The 16426-nt window shown below is 45.1% G+C and overlaps 2 protein-coding genes across 2 annotated transcripts in view; both read left to right on the plus strand.

The window, feature by feature from the left end:
* The first annotated feature begins 408 nt into the window (after window positions 1-408).
* On the plus strand, window positions 409-11651 carry rfwd3 (ring finger and WD repeat domain 3). Its single transcript, XM_030425103.1, has 13 exons — window positions 409-618; window positions 1996-2273; window positions 2792-3051; window positions 3160-3209; window positions 3636-3833; window positions 3958-4049; window positions 5785-5899; window positions 6095-6338; window positions 7147-7297; window positions 8625-8801; window positions 8937-9151; window positions 9269-9483; window positions 10732-11651. Exons 2-13 carry the CDS (start codon window positions 1996-1998, stop codon window positions 10873-10875), a joined length of 2139 nt encoding a protein of 712 aa, XP_030280963.1. The 5' UTR covers window positions 409-618; the 3' UTR covers window positions 10876-11651.
* A 676-nt stretch (window positions 11652-12327) lies between these two features.
* Window positions 12328-16426, plus strand: part of glg1a (golgi glycoprotein 1a) — a 41660-nt gene continuing 37561 nt past the window's right edge. The window contains exons 1-3 of the mRNA XM_030425100.1: window positions 12328-12723; window positions 14573-14602; window positions 15348-15434. Coding sequence (XP_030280960.1) covers window positions 12481-12723; window positions 14573-14602; window positions 15348-15434 — 360 coding nt within the window. The 5' untranslated portion in view covers window positions 12328-12480. The remainder of the gene's footprint in view (window positions 12724-14572; window positions 14603-15347; window positions 15435-16426) is intronic.

The following is a 16426-nucleotide window of genomic DNA, read 5'->3' on the forward strand; positions in this document are numbered from 1 at the left end:
AATAATACTAATATTACTGTTGTACCATGACAAAAATAACTTCAGTGCTTATTTTGCCAATCAATTGCATTATACTAGGTCATAAAAAAGTGAAGCAGTTCAACCACAACTTCTTAAATCTTTTTTTTTTTTACAAGTTCAAAACCCAAAGATAATAGGGTTATTTGAATTCTGACATCTGAAGCGCTGACACGAGAATTTATTTGTGTGTGTGTCATGTTTGCTTGAATCAACTGATATATAAAATAGTTGACAGATAGCTGTTATTATGAAACGTTAAATCAACCTATTGATTTTGAGATTGATTAACACATGCACCACTCTAAACGAACCGTAAAGGGCAGCAATGAGCCAATGCAGCGTTAAATCTGTCGTACCAACGAAGAAGAAGAGAACATCCGCGGTGACGTCACTGCAGGATGGGGCGGGCACAGTGAACTGGCGCCGGGAGATTCGATCCCTGACCGCCTTAAAATTCACGCTCGTACATGAACTGGTAGCAATCTGCAGACCCGCCACAGCCAGGCGCGTGTTGTGACTGTTTTAGGAGTCATGTTGTTACCTTCCGTTGATTTCCAGAGCGGAACCAGCGGCCACTAGACTTTCTCTTCCACACAGGTAGGTGTCTGCTGCTCCCCGCGCTGCTGCTGCTACAGCCCGTCTGTTAGCTAACGAGCTAACTTGGCGAACCAGCCAACCGTCCCGGCTGAGCTCCGAGGTGTACGAGCCGCAGCAACAACATCAACATTAATATTAGCACTGGTTTGTTATTCACTGAGTTTCATATCAGCGCGATTTAAGGCATTAAACGCGCGTTCGCAGCATCACAACCTCTCAAATGCTAGCTAGTTTTAGCTAAAGCGTCCGTGGTTACCATGGGGTCATAAAAGAGAACGGGTTCTTTTTTCCCTCTGTCATTACATGGCGCCACTCAAATGATAAGAAACTACATCCAAAATCACGGCTACATCAGTCTCTGATAAATTCAAGGAGCTACTATTAGCTCTGTTTTTATCGGAGGCCTCGGCAACCTCGGTCTCTAGTTCGGTGCTTTGCCGAAGAAAGACAACCTGTCCCTGGAGGAAGCGTCTGGAGGTGTAAGCATCACATATAACAGATAAATCAATACATGATGAGGGCAGTCTGATGTGCAGGTGGCAGTCAGAGACACTTATTCTCTGCAGGGAGAGTTGTCACCTCTGATATTATACACTGTACCAATCAACGTTAACGTTAGCTAGCTAGTTAGCAAAACATGCAGATTGTGTAACTTTAACTTTGGGCAGCTAGTTGGAGCAACGTGCGGCTCCACGATGAGGCCACTTATTAAAGTATGAAACAGCTGACTAATGAATGTCTGTGAACGTGTTGTTAATTATATTGATATGTTATGGCATCCTTAATGTTCAGTGTACAGAAGTAAACAAGGATAAGTTTGTCCCCTTCAGTGGAGCTCTTACAGCTGAAGGGCTGATCGATCAGTCCATCATAAGGGTGAGCCATAGGGACTTGATATAATAACAGTATTTTTACGTTATCATGATGAACAACAGATTTCTTGATATTTTGTAATCTTCTCAAAAGTACTACATAAATGCAAGTAGTGCTACAAAATCAAATAATATGATATTTGTGACCAAATACTTTAATAGTGGTATTGTGATAATATTGTAGACGGTTACTATTGGTATAATGATATATTCTGTCCACATTATACAATGATCAATGCAAAACTGCACTGTAAAACACCTTAATTATAATTATAAATGCACCAAAACCCATTACAAAAAAAGTCTCAATCTTAAAATCGATCTTTTCTGGGAATTGATAACCTTTACCATGTTGTAGAATTTTTATTGGCTGAGTTGGAGTAAAGCTTTCATTTAAACCTGTGAAATGCACAGAAAGAAGAAGGAGGGGTTAAAGTGAAATGTGCTGGCCGAGCATCGTCACTAAGATCAGCCCGCCTGACCTGCGTTGTTTCCCACTGTGCAGATGGAGGCCATGGAGGTGGACTCCCCAGTGGAGATACGGGGAAGAGGCAGCCGTCAGCCAGCGGTTGCTGCCTCGGCTGAGGACACCAACGCACCACACGTGATCTCAGACTCCAGCAGCAGCACCGAGGTGGACGAGGATGACGATGATGACAATGACGGAGGACAGACGGCAGCTCGCGTGCCGCCCAGGCTTCCTGCAACATGGGCGTTCAGTCAGAGAGCAGTTAGCAGCTCTGCAGCACCTTCAGCTGCTCAGCCCATACGGAGGAGACTCAGGTACCCAGAATGAATGCACAAAGAAGCCTTATTTCATTTTTCTTATGTGTTTCCAAGGAGTTCATATCTGGCATTACCATCCTTCCTGAACAGTGAACAGCTTTGCTTTTGAGGAAGAAAATACACACTTGGAGTGATGTCTGGGAAAAGCCCTCTGATCTCCACAATGTTGATTCCTGTCTGTCTCCTAAACCCTGCAGATACACACTTAACACCAGTGTAACACACTTAACACGCGTAACACCAGTTCATTAAAGGACGTCTAGACCTGGTTTGATCACTGTTAAATGTGTGCCCCCACCCCCTGCAGTTCACACTCCCCTCCCTTTACATGCCATTTGTTTACCTACCTTTGTTTACAACTTCATGTGTTGTTTTTAACAGTGCATTTTCAAGAAGGCCTGAATAACTTTGTCGTAGCTATTTTGCACAGTCCCCAGTCTCTGATTTGTTATTCTTTAAATTCAGCTCCAGTTGACTGTAAGCCTGAGAAATTAGATTTGTGTGTTCCGCTCCAGGCAGGGCCTCAGAGTGCACTACCCCAGCCAGACCGCAGCGCCCTCCAGAGGCTTTCCAGACTTCCTGCTCCGAGCACCGGCTGCCAGCGCGGCTGAACCGGAGTCCGGAAGCACCACTGAGGTGAGTGAGTCTGATGAAGAGGACGGGGCCGAAGAAGGCCCGCCTGCTGCTGCGGAGCCGGTCAACCCTGTGCTGCCGGCGAGTCCTCGCCTCAATGCCTCCAACCAACACACAGAGCCACAGGAAGCCGGTCAAAACAGTGAGTCTGCACAGCGTTTACTTAATGTTGTTCTCACAGACCAGAGCAGAGTCTGTGTTGTGTTCAGAGACTCCAGTGTGATTTATCTTTTTCCTCCTCTTTGTTCAGACTCGGCTGCAGCTGGTGAGAGGACAGAAGCACAAAATCAAGTCATCCAGGTAACGTTCAGTCTCCGGTTTTGATACAAGGTTTACTGCAGTGTTGACATCTTCCTTCCACCTAATACACTTATAACACTGGTGTTACCTGCTACACCAGGCTTTTTGTTGTTGGTTTTTTTAACACAAAAAGACGCTCATCATACATTATGAGTGTACAATATGACAAGACTGTAGATAAAAGTTTGCAAATAAGGATAATAGTCTGCTTATTACTGTACCAGTTATTACTGGAGTGTGTTAGCCTGTCGGTTAGCTTGTTTTCCTTTCTGTCCTGTTTGTTTAGTACAAAGCTTCCTAAATTATTGACTTGCATTGTTTTAACTGGTCTTGGGTAATATATGCATTGAGATAAATCAGCCAGTAGATATTTTAAATCATATTTATAGTGTCCTGTACCTTAAAACTCTTCATGTCCACCTTTAGCCACTTCCTGTGGCCTCAGCTTCTGTCCAGCTGGCACAAAGTGAGGAGGGAGAGGGCGACAACTGCACCATCTGCTTCGAGGCATGGACGACAGCAGGCGAACACAGATTGTCTGCTCTGCGCTGTGGACACCTCTTTGGCTTCATGTGCATCCAGCGCTGGCTGAAAGCTCAGGGCCCGGATGCTAAATGTCCACAGGTCAGCAGGGTTACTGTATTTTAACTGGAAGCTGAATCGGCCCTTTTTTTTCCCTCTCAGGAGGCATATCCTGCTTCTCACACCTGGAGTTTGATGATGACTTGTGTTTGTTGTTTGTCTTTAGTGCAACAAGAAAGCGAAGCAGTCAGACATCGTTCGGCTGTACGCTCCGAAGCTGAGAGCTCTGGACAACTCTGAGCAGGAAAGCTTAAAGAAGTGAGTGATGTTTTCTCTGCTTTACTGCCGACACACTGGATCTGTTTGACTCAGAGGCTGATTGGAAGTTTTAATTTCAGTTTGCTGAAACTTCTGTGAAAGAGTTAATGTCTACAACTGCTAGAATAAATATCCCGCCCTGACTCCTCTGGCACTGAAAGGTGGCTGGCAAACCTTTTGTGGTTCATGGATAAATACCTGTGTGACTTAAGTGTTCATGTTGTTTGAAAACCCAACTAGTTCAGTGACGTGCTGTAAACGTGTTGCAGTGATGTCTAATGATACACAAACCCCAATTCCAATGAAGTTGGGACACTGTGTAAAATGTAAATAAACAGAATACCATGATGTGCAAATATTTTTCTACTTTAATTTAATTGAATTGCACTACAAAGACAAGATATTCAGTTTTCAAACTGATAAACTTTTTTTATTTTGCAAATATTTACTTATTTTGAATTTGATGCCTGCAACATTTTCGAAAAAAGCTGGGACAGCGACAACAAAAGACTGAAGACGGAAGTTTAGGAATGCTAAAAAACACCTGTTTGGAGAATTGCACAGGTGAACAGGTTAATTGCAAACCGATGAGAGTCATGATAAGTTATAAAAGGAGCATCCCAGAAAGGCTCCGTTGTTTACAAGCTAGGTTGGGGTGAGGATCACCACTTTGTGAACAGCTGTGTGAGCAAATAGTCTAACAGTGTAAGAACAATGTTTCTCAATTGCAAGGAATTTAGGGATTTCATCATCTACAGTCCATAATACCATCAAAAGATTCAGAGAATCTGGAGAATCTCTGCATGTAAGCGGAAAGGCTGAATACCGACATTAAATTCCTGTGACCTTCGATCCCTCAGGCGGCACTGCATCAAAAACTGACATCACTCTGTCACATTACCACGTGGGCTCAGGAACACTTCGGATAACCACTGTCAATTTGCAATAAAAAAAAATCTACAAGTGCAAGTTAAAACTCTACCATGCAAAGTGACTGCCATATATCAACAACATCCAGAGTCACAGCCGGCTCCTCAGGGCCCGAGCTCATCTGAGATGGACTGACGCAAAGTGGAAAAGTGTTCTGTGGTCTGTCGAGTCCACATTTCAAATTGCTTTTGGTAATCATGGATGTCGTGCCCTCCGGTCCAAAGAGGGAAAGGACCATCCTGATTGTTATCGGTGCAAAGTTCAAAAGCCAGCATCTGTGATGGTACGGGGGTGTATTGGTGCCCATGGCATCATGGGTAACTTGTACATCTGTGAAGGCACCATAAATGCTGAAGGGTACATACAGGTTTTGGAGCAACATATGCTGCTATCCAAGCAATGTCTTCTTCAGGGACGTCCCTGCTTTTTTCAGCAGGACAATGCCGAGCCACATTCTGAATGTTTTACAACAACGTGGCTTCATAGTAAAAGAATGTGGGTACTAGACTGGCCTGCCTGCAGTCCAGACCCGTCTCCCATGTGTGGCGCATCATTAAGTGCAAAATACGACAACGGAGACCACGGTCTGTTGAGCAAGCGTTTGGGGGTTGTTGAGTGAATTTTAAACACGATAATATCCAGATAGTGGACGGAAAATTCCACTGAAATTGTTGGACAATGGTCCAAGTTTATACCAACTTTCTACATCTATCGAGTTCTATAAAGACGATAGGACTAAATATAGAAAACACTTTGGTGTGTGTGTGTGTGTGTGTGTGTGTGTGTGTGTGTGTGTGTTCTGTAGGTCTCTGGAGCAGGAGCAGTCTCTGAGGAGGAAGGCTGAACTGGAATCAGCTCAGTACAAACTGACACTGCAGGTGGTCACCAACAAATATGGACAAGCACAACAGGAGCTGCAGGTATCAGTGACTCATGTCTCTTTTCTCATTTCCTGAAACTTTTACAGTTTGTAGTGGGAATGTTGTGGAAATGATAAACATCAGTTCTAATTGCATGCATTTAAAATACAAGTAATTATGAAATCTGTGGTGAACATATTACATTTTGCAAGCAGAATAAATTCCCCTTCCCTTGTTTCCTCTCCTTCTGTGCAGGAGCTGAGGGCTCTGATGGCGCAGGCCGGTAGAAACTCATTTCCCTCCTCCTCGTCCTCCTCGGCGTCGACCTCCCTCATCCTCGGTCTTTCTCATAGGGCTGACGGCTCCAGGACGGCACAGTACAGTTTTTCCAAGGCGGTGCTGGTGTCCCAGACCGGAGGCTCCAGGGTTTTATCCTACTGTGAACCTCTCAGCTGCCTGTTGGCGTCGCAGCCTTCACCTCACTCCACACTGGTGCCTGGTGAGACACACTTCCTTCTTCCTTTTGACTCATCAGCCCTCCTCGGGTTGAGGACTTCTTGTTATTTGGACCCTGTCTGTGCACTCATTGGCCAGGAACAGAATCTTCCATATGGCTAGGCAGATATATTGCTAAAGCACTTAGTGAGATAGACACAGACAAATGTTCCATTCTAGCTCTGACAGCTGTGATAAAACAATAATCATTGTGGAAATGTCAGGTGATTGTCGTACATGTGTGAGAGACGTGAGGTAGTTTGATGGCTTAATTTAATTTCTGGAACTTTTCCATGAACCCAGCAACCTTTTCAGGAGCCCTGGCAGTCGTTCTCTCAATTTCCCAGCATGTATTCAGTCCAAAATTGTTTTGTGGATAATTTGTTACTGGTCAAGACGCTACAGTTGGTACAGTGGAGGCAGTAAATCTGACACTGTCCATGATTAGTTATTAGTGCGTCTTTTGTTATCAGCCAAATGTTGTCTTGTTCCTCAGATGCTGTGGAAACAAATCATGTTGCTAAGAGACTAATCTAGTCTCTCAGTTTAGTTTCTGTTTGACTGTTTGGTAGAAAATGACCGTTTATTTGCACACAGAACATCTTACTCTCAGAGGAAGACCCGCAGATGTTAATGACACCAAAACCTTTGCTGCAGTATCATCACAACAACATACTGCAAACTCTGTGAAACACTAGCTGTAGACAGACAGGAAATACTCAGATCATGGTGTGATTCTTTAGCCAGACCTGTATTGTCACTGTGTATTTGTGATGCACTCTCACCGGTCTCCTCTCTGTCTCCTGCTTCAGGCTGTGGGGTGAAGAAGGTGAGCGTCGTCAACATGAAGGCGAGTCAGTACGTTCCCATCCACAGTAAACAGATCCGAGGTCTGTCCTTCAACAGACAGAACGACAGTCTGCTGCTGTCTGCTGCTCTGGACAACACCATCAAACTGACCAGGTACACACACACACAAATGTATAGCCTATTGATTATTGATTTTCAGACTTCGACTGCACAGTAAAGTTGTAAGGACAGTAGGTTTGCGTTGCTTTCCGGAGATGTGTCCGAGGGAGAATATTTTGAGCGAACATCTGGCGACATTTCAGATTTTCTGCACTTACTGTGAAGTACAAACCACTTATATAAATCTGCCTCACAAACTACTGAATACTTTGGTAAAACAACCATTTTGAGGAACCACGTCCACCGTTTCCCCCCTGAGGTAACATCTGCAGCCATAAAGAATGCAGCGAGACCAGCGAATCAGCCAGTAATTGAGGGGTGCTGTTGCCTCCATCTTACTCTGATGGTGTGTTTTGGACTTGAGGGCTCGAACCACTTGCAGCTCTGCACGCGTGACCAGCACAGGCTAAGACAACAATCAACCACACTAACACTCACAGCTGAACATGATTGGATGAAATCAACTCGCCTGCTGTCTGCTCAGGGATTTAAAACCTGACCAACATTGCAACTCATTTCTAAACTTTATGTTGGAAAAAAATAATGAACTAAAATGTATTTCTGAAGACATTTTGGCAGCAAAATAAGCCATGCAGTTGCCAAATCGAACTCAACAATGATTAGCTTTGTACTTCTTCAGGAGTTTCCACAGGCAGCGAGTCGTGCCAGACGCCCCTGATTTGCATTTAGTAGCCAAGATCTGAACTTTATGCAAATTAGAAGCTTGCGACACGACCAGAATGCATTGCATGACTGCATAAACAATGAATGGGAAGTGTAGAAACGACAGACCCTGTGGAGATGTACCATGAGAGAGGTGTGTGCAGCGGTCATGGTTGTGATGTTCACCACATTCAGATAAACATGTCTGAGATACAACGTGAAAACATCTGTGGATCACTGCACCGTGACGTACTGCAGATGGATTTATGTTTTGTTTTATTAATGTTTACGTGCTGACGTGGGTCACACAGATACTCGTATTGAGGAGATGCAGCTTTTATGTTGTCTGATTTGAAAAAAAAAAAAATAATTTAATGGACTTTCTACCTGAAGAGGAAGTTCAGATTTGTGACTGGCTGTATTACGTTGAGAGAGGAGCTGTGTGCAGAACCTGGTGTATTTATATCTGCAGTACATTAAGATGCACGGAGCATCTTTGTGCATTCGAATGTTTGACAGGTGAATCATATTCAAATCAAATTATGAGACCAGTGAAGAGTCACACCTCCCTACTTCAAAGTCACTGTATACACAGACATGACCAGAATTATTTATAGTATAATGTGATAAGTTTACTGACTGTATGTGTGTTTTACAGTCTGCTGACCAACACGGTGGTTCAGACCTACAATGCAGGTAAACCTGTGTGGAGCTGCTGCTGGTGTTTGGACAACAGCAACTACGTCTATGCAGGACTGAGCAACGGCTCCGTGCTCGTCTACGACACCAGAGACACCAGCACGCACGTCCAGGAGCTGCAGCCGCTACGCTCCAGGTACACGCACGCACGCACGCACGCACACACACATTTAAGCACAGTGTGAAAGTGTAGTTACGATGTAAGGTCAAAAAGATGTGCTGGTTTGAGTCTGGAGTCTGGTTTTAGAGGGACCTCTGGTCTTGTTTCCAGGTGTCCAGTGGCGTCTCTGTGCTACGTCCCACGGGCTGCATCCAGCTCGTTTCCCTGTGGTGGGCTGATCGCCGGCTCTCTGGAGGGCGGGTGTTTCTGGGAGCAGGTCAGCGAGACCACGTACAGACCGCATGTCCTGCCGCTGGAGACGGCCGGCTGCACCGACATCCAAGTGGAGACGGAGAGCCGACACTGTCTGGTCACCTACAGGCCAGGTGAGAATCAGACTCCCTGAATACAAGACACAATGATCTCCACCAGAATTTTTATTATCTGAGTGTTGCGGTCAGTTGAGTGAGTTTCCTGTATGAACCGTCCCGTCTCTCCTGCAGGACGCTCCAACCCGTCTCTGCGCTGCGTCCTCATGGCTCTGAACAGGACGCCTCAGCAGGACTCGAGTCAGCTGCCCAGCTGCTCCTGCTCTCCGGTGCAGACGTTCAGCGCCGGCTCATCCTGCAAGCTGCTCACCAAGAACGCCGTATTCAGGAGTCCAGATGGAGGCGGGACGCTTGTCTGCGCCGGGGACGAGGCCTCCAACTCGACCATGGTGAGTCCTGTCGGTGTGTGTGATCAGACGAGTGTTTCAGCCTCAGTCCTGATGAAAAAACAAAGAAATGTTTGTTATATTTGAGATTAATTTTGTTAAAAAAACCTTTTTTTTTCATTATTCAGTTTTATTATATTCAAGTTTTAATTATTTTTGGGGGGCCATTTTGCAGAGACGATTATTGCGTTCCTTAAATCAAATTTTTAAAATAAGATTTAGGTTTTTTTTTTTATGTGCTCCTTTTTGTAATTTAATTCAGAGAACATACATTTACCTGAGAGACTTGCTGTAAATTTAATTAAAAGATGAAAGATTATTTTTGGTGGTAAAAAGACACTAAAAGTTGCCGTATAACTAAATCCACTTTAACTTCTGTCTCATCTTTTCCTCAATGTTTTTGTTTCCCTCCTCCTCCTGCTCCTGCTCCTCCTGCTCCTCCTGCTCCTCCTCCTCCTCCTGCTGCTCCTCCTGCTGCTGCTCCTCCTCCTGCTCCTCTTCCTCCTCTTCCTCCTCCTCCTCCTCCTGCTCCTGCTCCTCCTCCTCCTCCTGCTCCTCCTGCTCCTGCTCCTCTTCCTCCTCTTCCTCCTCCTCCTCCTGCTCCTCCTGCTCCTCCTGCTCCTGCTCCTCTTCTTCCTCTTCCTCCTCCTCCTCCTGCTCCTGCTCCTCCTCCTCCTCCTGCTCCTCCTGCTCCTGCTCCTCTTCCTCCTCTTCCTGCTCCTCCTCCTGCTCCTGCTCCTCCTCTTCCTGCTCCTCCTCCTTCTCCTCCTCCTGCTCCTCCTGCTCCTGCTCCTCCTCCTCCTCCTCCTGCTCCTGCTCCTGCTCCTCCTCCTCCTCCTCTTCCTCCTCCTGCTCCTCCTCCTGCTGCTCCTCCTCCTCCTGCTCCCCCCTCCTCCTGCTCCTCCTCCTGCTCCCCCCTCCTCCTGCTCCTCCTCCTGCTGCTCCTCCTCCTCCTGCTCCCCCTCCTTCTCCTCCTCCTCCTGCTCCTCCTCCTCCTCTTCCTGCTCCTCCTGCTCCTCCTCCTCCTCCTGCTCCTCCTCCTGCTGCTCCTCCTCCTCCTCCTGCTCATGCTCCTGCTCCTCCTGCTCCTCTTCCTGCTCCTCCTGCTCCTCCTCCTCCTCCTGCTCCCCTCCTCCTCCTCCTCCTCCTCCTCCTGCTCCTCTTCCTCCCCCTCCTCCTCCTCCTCCTGCTCCTCTTCCTCCTCCTCCTCCTCCTCCTCCTCCTCTTCCTGCTCCTGCTCCTCCTCCTCAGGTGTGGGATGCAGGCAGCGGCTCTCTGCTGCAGAAGCTCCCGGCCGACCTCCCTGTATTGGACATCAGTCCATTCACGGTGAACGGCGAGCACTTCCTGGCCTCGCTCACCGAGAAGATGCTGAAGCTCTACAAGTGGGAGTGAGCGAGCAGGACGGAAACTAAAGAACTACAAAAAAAACAGATACAGTCCCGGAGAACAACTGTGTGGAAACTCAAATGCTGCTGAACTTTTATCCGTACGTTTAGACACGCAAAAAAACCTGATTACTGGGAGTGATCGACCTGAGGACACCACATTTAATTTTATCTTTTTGGAACCAAACATCCTCGTTTCTACATCTGGTGACCTTTGAGCTGCGCAGGAAGCAAAATGAAGCGAGAGTCTGGTGTTTGATAATTGGACAGATTGAGAAATGTAGCTGTATTAATCAGGTTGTGCTGCAACATGCTCCCAGTAATGAGGTTGTGTTTACATGAGTCAACAGCCAAATTATTCATGTAAGAGTGTTTGACATCCGGTCGGTCTGTCCACTGGAGTCCTGTCATGCTCAGATTGTCCTGTTGGCTGTGAGCTGGTGTTTTTAGTCTGATGGAGTGATGCTGCAGAGGAAAGTGGTGACACACCGCTGTGTGTCGGTTGTAGCGCTGATGGATTTTGTTTTGATTTTAATGGTCACTTTTGTCAAACAGAAAAAGGCTCCTGCTGCAGTCCATCACCACAGTTTATATCTTCTTCAGTCTGATTTAATTTCATTTATTTTTACCCTCTCAACCCAAACATTAAGTGCCAAAAGACTCTGCTGTTGTACATTTTACTTCCCTTGTTTTTCTTTCTAAAGGAAGTTGTATATATGTATATTTGCTACCAACTGTTTGTGTACGACTTCAAAGTTAATAAAAATTATGACTTATTTTTAATTAAAGTTGTACGCGTGGACTGTTTGATGTTGCTGTGGATGTCTGGATGTTTTCTGGCTCTAATAAAGAGTGATCATGTGAGGTTTGCACACAGAGTCGGATAACAGGGAGTTAAAGGTTTGCAAGTTACAATATTAATGTGACGAGTGATGAAAAGATTTCTGTAGAAACATGATTTAAGTGTTGAGGCTTTCTGAAGAAAACATCATAAAAGAGCCTTTTAAAAAACTAACCTGGCATAAACTCTTGTGTCACTCGTCAGTTTCCAAACACAAGAGCACTGAATCAGAATCAGAAACACTTTGACACTGCTCACAGTAGAGCAAAAATGATAAAATAGAGATAAGAAATAAGAGGACCCTAGAAAAAAATTATAAAAACAATGTCAAAATATGTGCAGTTGAAACTTATTGGGGAGAGGGTTGTGATGTGAATGTGTTACTCGAGACAAAATGTAACTCGTACAGTGAGGAAATTTTATTCATTTTTATTTAAAAAAACAACTTCTCCACTGTGCTGGACTTCAGGCGGTTTCTTTCTTTTTTAAGATTTTTTTTCCAGGCATAGACACCTTCATTTATGACAGCGGATAGATTGTGAAACTGGAAGCGAGAGAAGGGGGTGTGACACGCGCTCTAACCAGGCGACCACCTCCGCGCCCAGACCGGTTGTTTACTCTGACAGGGTGTGAGGTGACGGTGGACCTCCATTGCGTTTCGTTGCCCCTCATATTTCGAATCGCACGCCAAAGCCGCAAACCTGAATCAGTCACGCCTCATAAAAAACTTCCTGGACCACTGGACACGGAAGACACATCACTACTGTGAAGATGGCGGACTGTGTTCCTCTGCTCCTGCTTCTGATGTGCATCTTGTCGTCTGTGCCGGCCGCGGTGAACCCGGGAGCCGCTGAGAGGAACCTGGGCGCTGGGGCCTCGCTTACTCGGAGGCGCTCTACCGGCTGGAAGTTGGCTGAGGAGGCGGTGTGCAGGGAGGACCTGACCCGGCTTTGCCCCAAACATTCGTGGAACAACAACCTGGCGGTGCTCGAGTGTCTCCAGGACAAGAAAGAGGTGAAATAGCGGGACAGGGTGCCGTGGTCGCAGGGATAAGCAGGGTGTGCCTGGTGACGAACCAGCAGCTGCCAGCAATTTATTACTTATGAGAACATATTCAGCATGACATGCGCTGTTGAGAAAGTTTAAATAGACAATCGACAGGATCCACTTCTCAGTTCGGCATGATAAAATGCCACGAAGGGATCTTACCATCTTAAACACCATCAAGTTTTTTAATCGTGTCGCCTCGTATTTCTTGTCTCTAACGTCGCTCCCAAACACACTAAATCGAAGCAGCGTAACGCTGATACACAGAAGAACAATTATACTGTGTGTGTGTGTGTGTGTGTGTGTGTGTGTACACATCAGTCAAGTTTCCTTATGCTGGAGTTCACAGTTTGATAAAAATGTCAGTGTAAGAAGCTGTTTTCAGTCTTTTTCTGTTCTCCTGTTTTATATTAGTGGTGGTGAAAACATACCTGTCGCACACCTGATTAGAACTCTACCCAGATTCTGGGTGGAGAGTCAAACAAACGGTGTGCAGTGACTCGGCTGAAGTTGAGAGTGATTCCAACTTGCGTAAGCAGCTGATGTGCTGCTTCTGGTAATCTATGACTAGTTGGCTGATTGGAAGTGCCGCATGCGTTGTTCACCGTCACCACAAACCGCACGGGATGCAGCTGCATTAACTTCCGACTTTGTTGTAGCTGCTGTGATCTGGTGCCGTGACATTGTTGCGACGGCCTATTATTCTAATTATTAATATTCTGAAAAATGTCCCATTGACTTTAGGTAAAGTGAGTCTGCTTTTTACTTTGTGTTGATGGAAAGCATCTGGTCTGAGGGATTTTGGGGCAAATTATGGATTTCTGGTTTTCAATGAATTTGATTTTGGTTAGTAAATTATTGCCGTCACCTCTATGAACTCGACAATCTTAGCTGCCGTGCTCTGCTTCATGACTCAGGAGGTGTTGGGAATGGCTGGTTTCCCTCTGCATTATCCCCTCTTCTATCACTTCATGTGTCATTTTCTCTCTCCGTCTCTTTCTCTCACCCACTTCCAATTATAGCTCAACCTAGGGACTGGGCGATATGGACCTGCAGTCACATCCCGATATATTTAGGCTGATTATTGATATACGATATATATCTTGATATTTTTATCGCAAAGTGAGAGCAAATGTTCAGTCAAAGCCAAATATGATATGTCACAAGTAGTTTTATAGAAACCGTTTATTTAAGTCAACATAAATACTGTACAACAACAGGAGTACCTTTTTTAAATCAAAGCTCCATAAAGTGCACATTTGAATAAGATAAAATATGAACAATATCGATATATGCGATATGGTGTAATTCCATATCACATTTAAAAATAAATCGATAGATGCTCTCAACCACCGTACCCCAACACTAACAACCCCCCACCGACGAATCCCAACGGGGAAACGCCGCTAAACGTACTAGGAAAACACACTTTAATCACACTCACCTTCTTCCGCTCAAGCAAGGACCCATAACGCATGAATGAAAACAGCCCTAAAAAAAACACGCCTGCGCACCAAGGCTCCACACACAAAGAATTTCCCAATTTGGGATTATAATAGTATATCAAAAAAAAAACACTGTTTCACTACAGATACGCTTGCAGTTGATTATTGGATGTTACAGGTTGCAAATAGTACTCTGGTTGTGTCCTCCACATTTCTTACACCCTGGAGAAATAGCAGTTCCATTGTGCGTCTCACATGGTTGTACGGCATCATTACACTCATGAAGATTTAAATCTCCTGAGAAACGATCTGAAACCTGAAGTCATCTCCAGTTTACACTCTCACCTCTCCTTTCTCTTCTTCTCTTTCAGGAAACTGAGATTGCTGCTGAATGCAACCATGTAAGTGTCTTCACTCCCAATGTCACTTCCCAGCATGCATTATGTTATTTTATAATACTGTAAGCACCAGAGTGTGCTGATTTAGACATTAACTTAAACAGCCTCAACAAAACCTCCAATTCAAAGTTCACTTACTAGCTTTTTCTGGAGCTCTCATCCACATGACATTTATTTTCGGTATGATTTTAAATTTAGGCTTCACAGTTTTTTCTTGACCTTTGGAAAAAAGATTGAAAAGTGAAAATATTTAGATTACCAAATTACTTTGACATGAAGCAGGTTTTGACATTTAAATGCTGTTGAGATAAAGTAAAAATAAACTTTTCAACCAAATATAACCCAATTTTAACCGGCCATACATGTCTAGACTTCCTTTGGCATCAAATCAATGTTTGCTGAGAACTGAACTCAACAATTGGACAGTCTCCCATTAACTGGCTGCAAGTTGTACTTCCAACACTTTTACCTTCTGCTGCCTGTAAGTACCAGTGCTTTTTGCTAGTTTTTCTGTGATGTCAGAGCAAACTGTTGACAATCTGTTCAGCCTCCTGTATGCTGTAACATAAAGACAAACCCAAAATAGAGTGAAGATCATGTTCTGTCTACCACGACAGGAAAACAGTCACGTAGTTGATATGGAAAGTACTGCGTTATTCTTTGACTACACTGAATCAAAATTAACCTGTGAAGTTGTCTCTGCTGGTATCTGGAAACTGTGTTAACTTGTGTGTCTTCTGCCTTCCAGCTGCTGTGGAACTACAAGCTGAACCTGACCACCGACCCGAAGTTTGAGTCTGTAGCCGTTGAGGTCTGCAAGACCACCATCTCTGAGGTCAGTGGCTTAAACCAAACCTCTACAGTTTAACTACAGGATTTTTATTTTAAAGAGTTATGAAGACACATTGAGCTTGCTGGTTTTTGGAGGGCAGTGCATAAAGTTCGGTAAAAAAAAAAACTTCCCAGCATCTTTGATTGTTGTCACATACAGGGCTTTTGCATTGACATTCGTGGCTTTGCCAATTTAAAAAAATAAATGAACGCGTGCTAGAGAGTTATAGGACAGGAGGGGAATTTGGTAAGTGATGCGTGATTTAACTGGGAGCCAGTGAAGGCGGATGAGAGTGGGGGTGATATGTTGCCAGGGCTTGGTGCGGGTGAGGACCCTGGTGGCAGAGTTCTGCACATACTGGTGCCTGTCCAGGGTTTGGAAGGGAGCCGGGACAGCCACAGGTTTGGAGAGGGAGGGCCGGAGTCTGGAGATGTTTTTGAGATGATAAAAAGCTGATTTTGTGATGGAATTTGTGTGATTGGAAAAATAGCGTGGAATCAAGTATGACACCCAGGTTGCGGACTTCCGTAGATGGAGAGATAGAGGAGCCGTCCACGTCCAGGAGAAGATCTCCAACATTCTGGAGCAGCGCCTTGGAGGCCACAAGCATGAGCTCTGTTTTATTGGTGTTTATTTTGATTAGATTTAATGTCATCCAGAGTTTTATATCATGCAGGCAGTTGACGAGTGACTGTGGGTGTAGCTGGGTGAATGGTTTGGTGCAGAGATATAATTGAGTATCATCAGCATAAGAATGGAAGTTGAGACCATGTTTGCAAATTATCTGACCAAGGAGGAGTATGTAGATGGTGAAGAAGAGGGGTCCAAGCACAGAGCCTTGAGGCACGCCCTGGTTGATTGGAGCTGGGGTGGAATTGGAGTCCCCAATGGTGACAAACTGTTTCCTGTTTGTTAAATAGGACTGGAACCAGGAGAGTGCTGTACCGGTGAGACCAAGGTAGTCAGATAGGCATGTAAGGAGAATGGTGTGGGAG

This window comes from Sparus aurata, chromosome 8, assembly GCF_900880675.1.
Source record: "Sparus aurata chromosome 8, fSpaAur1.1, whole genome shotgun sequence".
NCBI classification, from domain to species: Eukaryota; Metazoa; Chordata; class Actinopteri; order Spariformes; family Sparidae; genus Sparus; species Sparus aurata.

What these genes read in the sequence shown, in the direction of transcription:
- rfwd3 (XM_030425103.1), top strand. Translation starts at nt 1,996, where the DNA reads ATGGAGGCCATGGAGGTGGACTCCCCAGTGGAGATACGGGGAAGAGGC. An exon ending in ACAGGAAGCCGGTCAAAACA is followed by an intron (nt 3,052 to 3,159) that starts GTGAGTCTGCAC and finishes CTCTTTGTTCAG; the next exon opens with ACTCGGCTGCAGCTGGTGAG. An exon ending in AAGCACAACAGGAGCTGCAG is followed by an intron (nt 5,900 to 6,094) that starts GTATCAGTGACT and finishes CCTTCTGTGCAG; the next exon opens with GAGCTGAGGGCTCTGATGGC.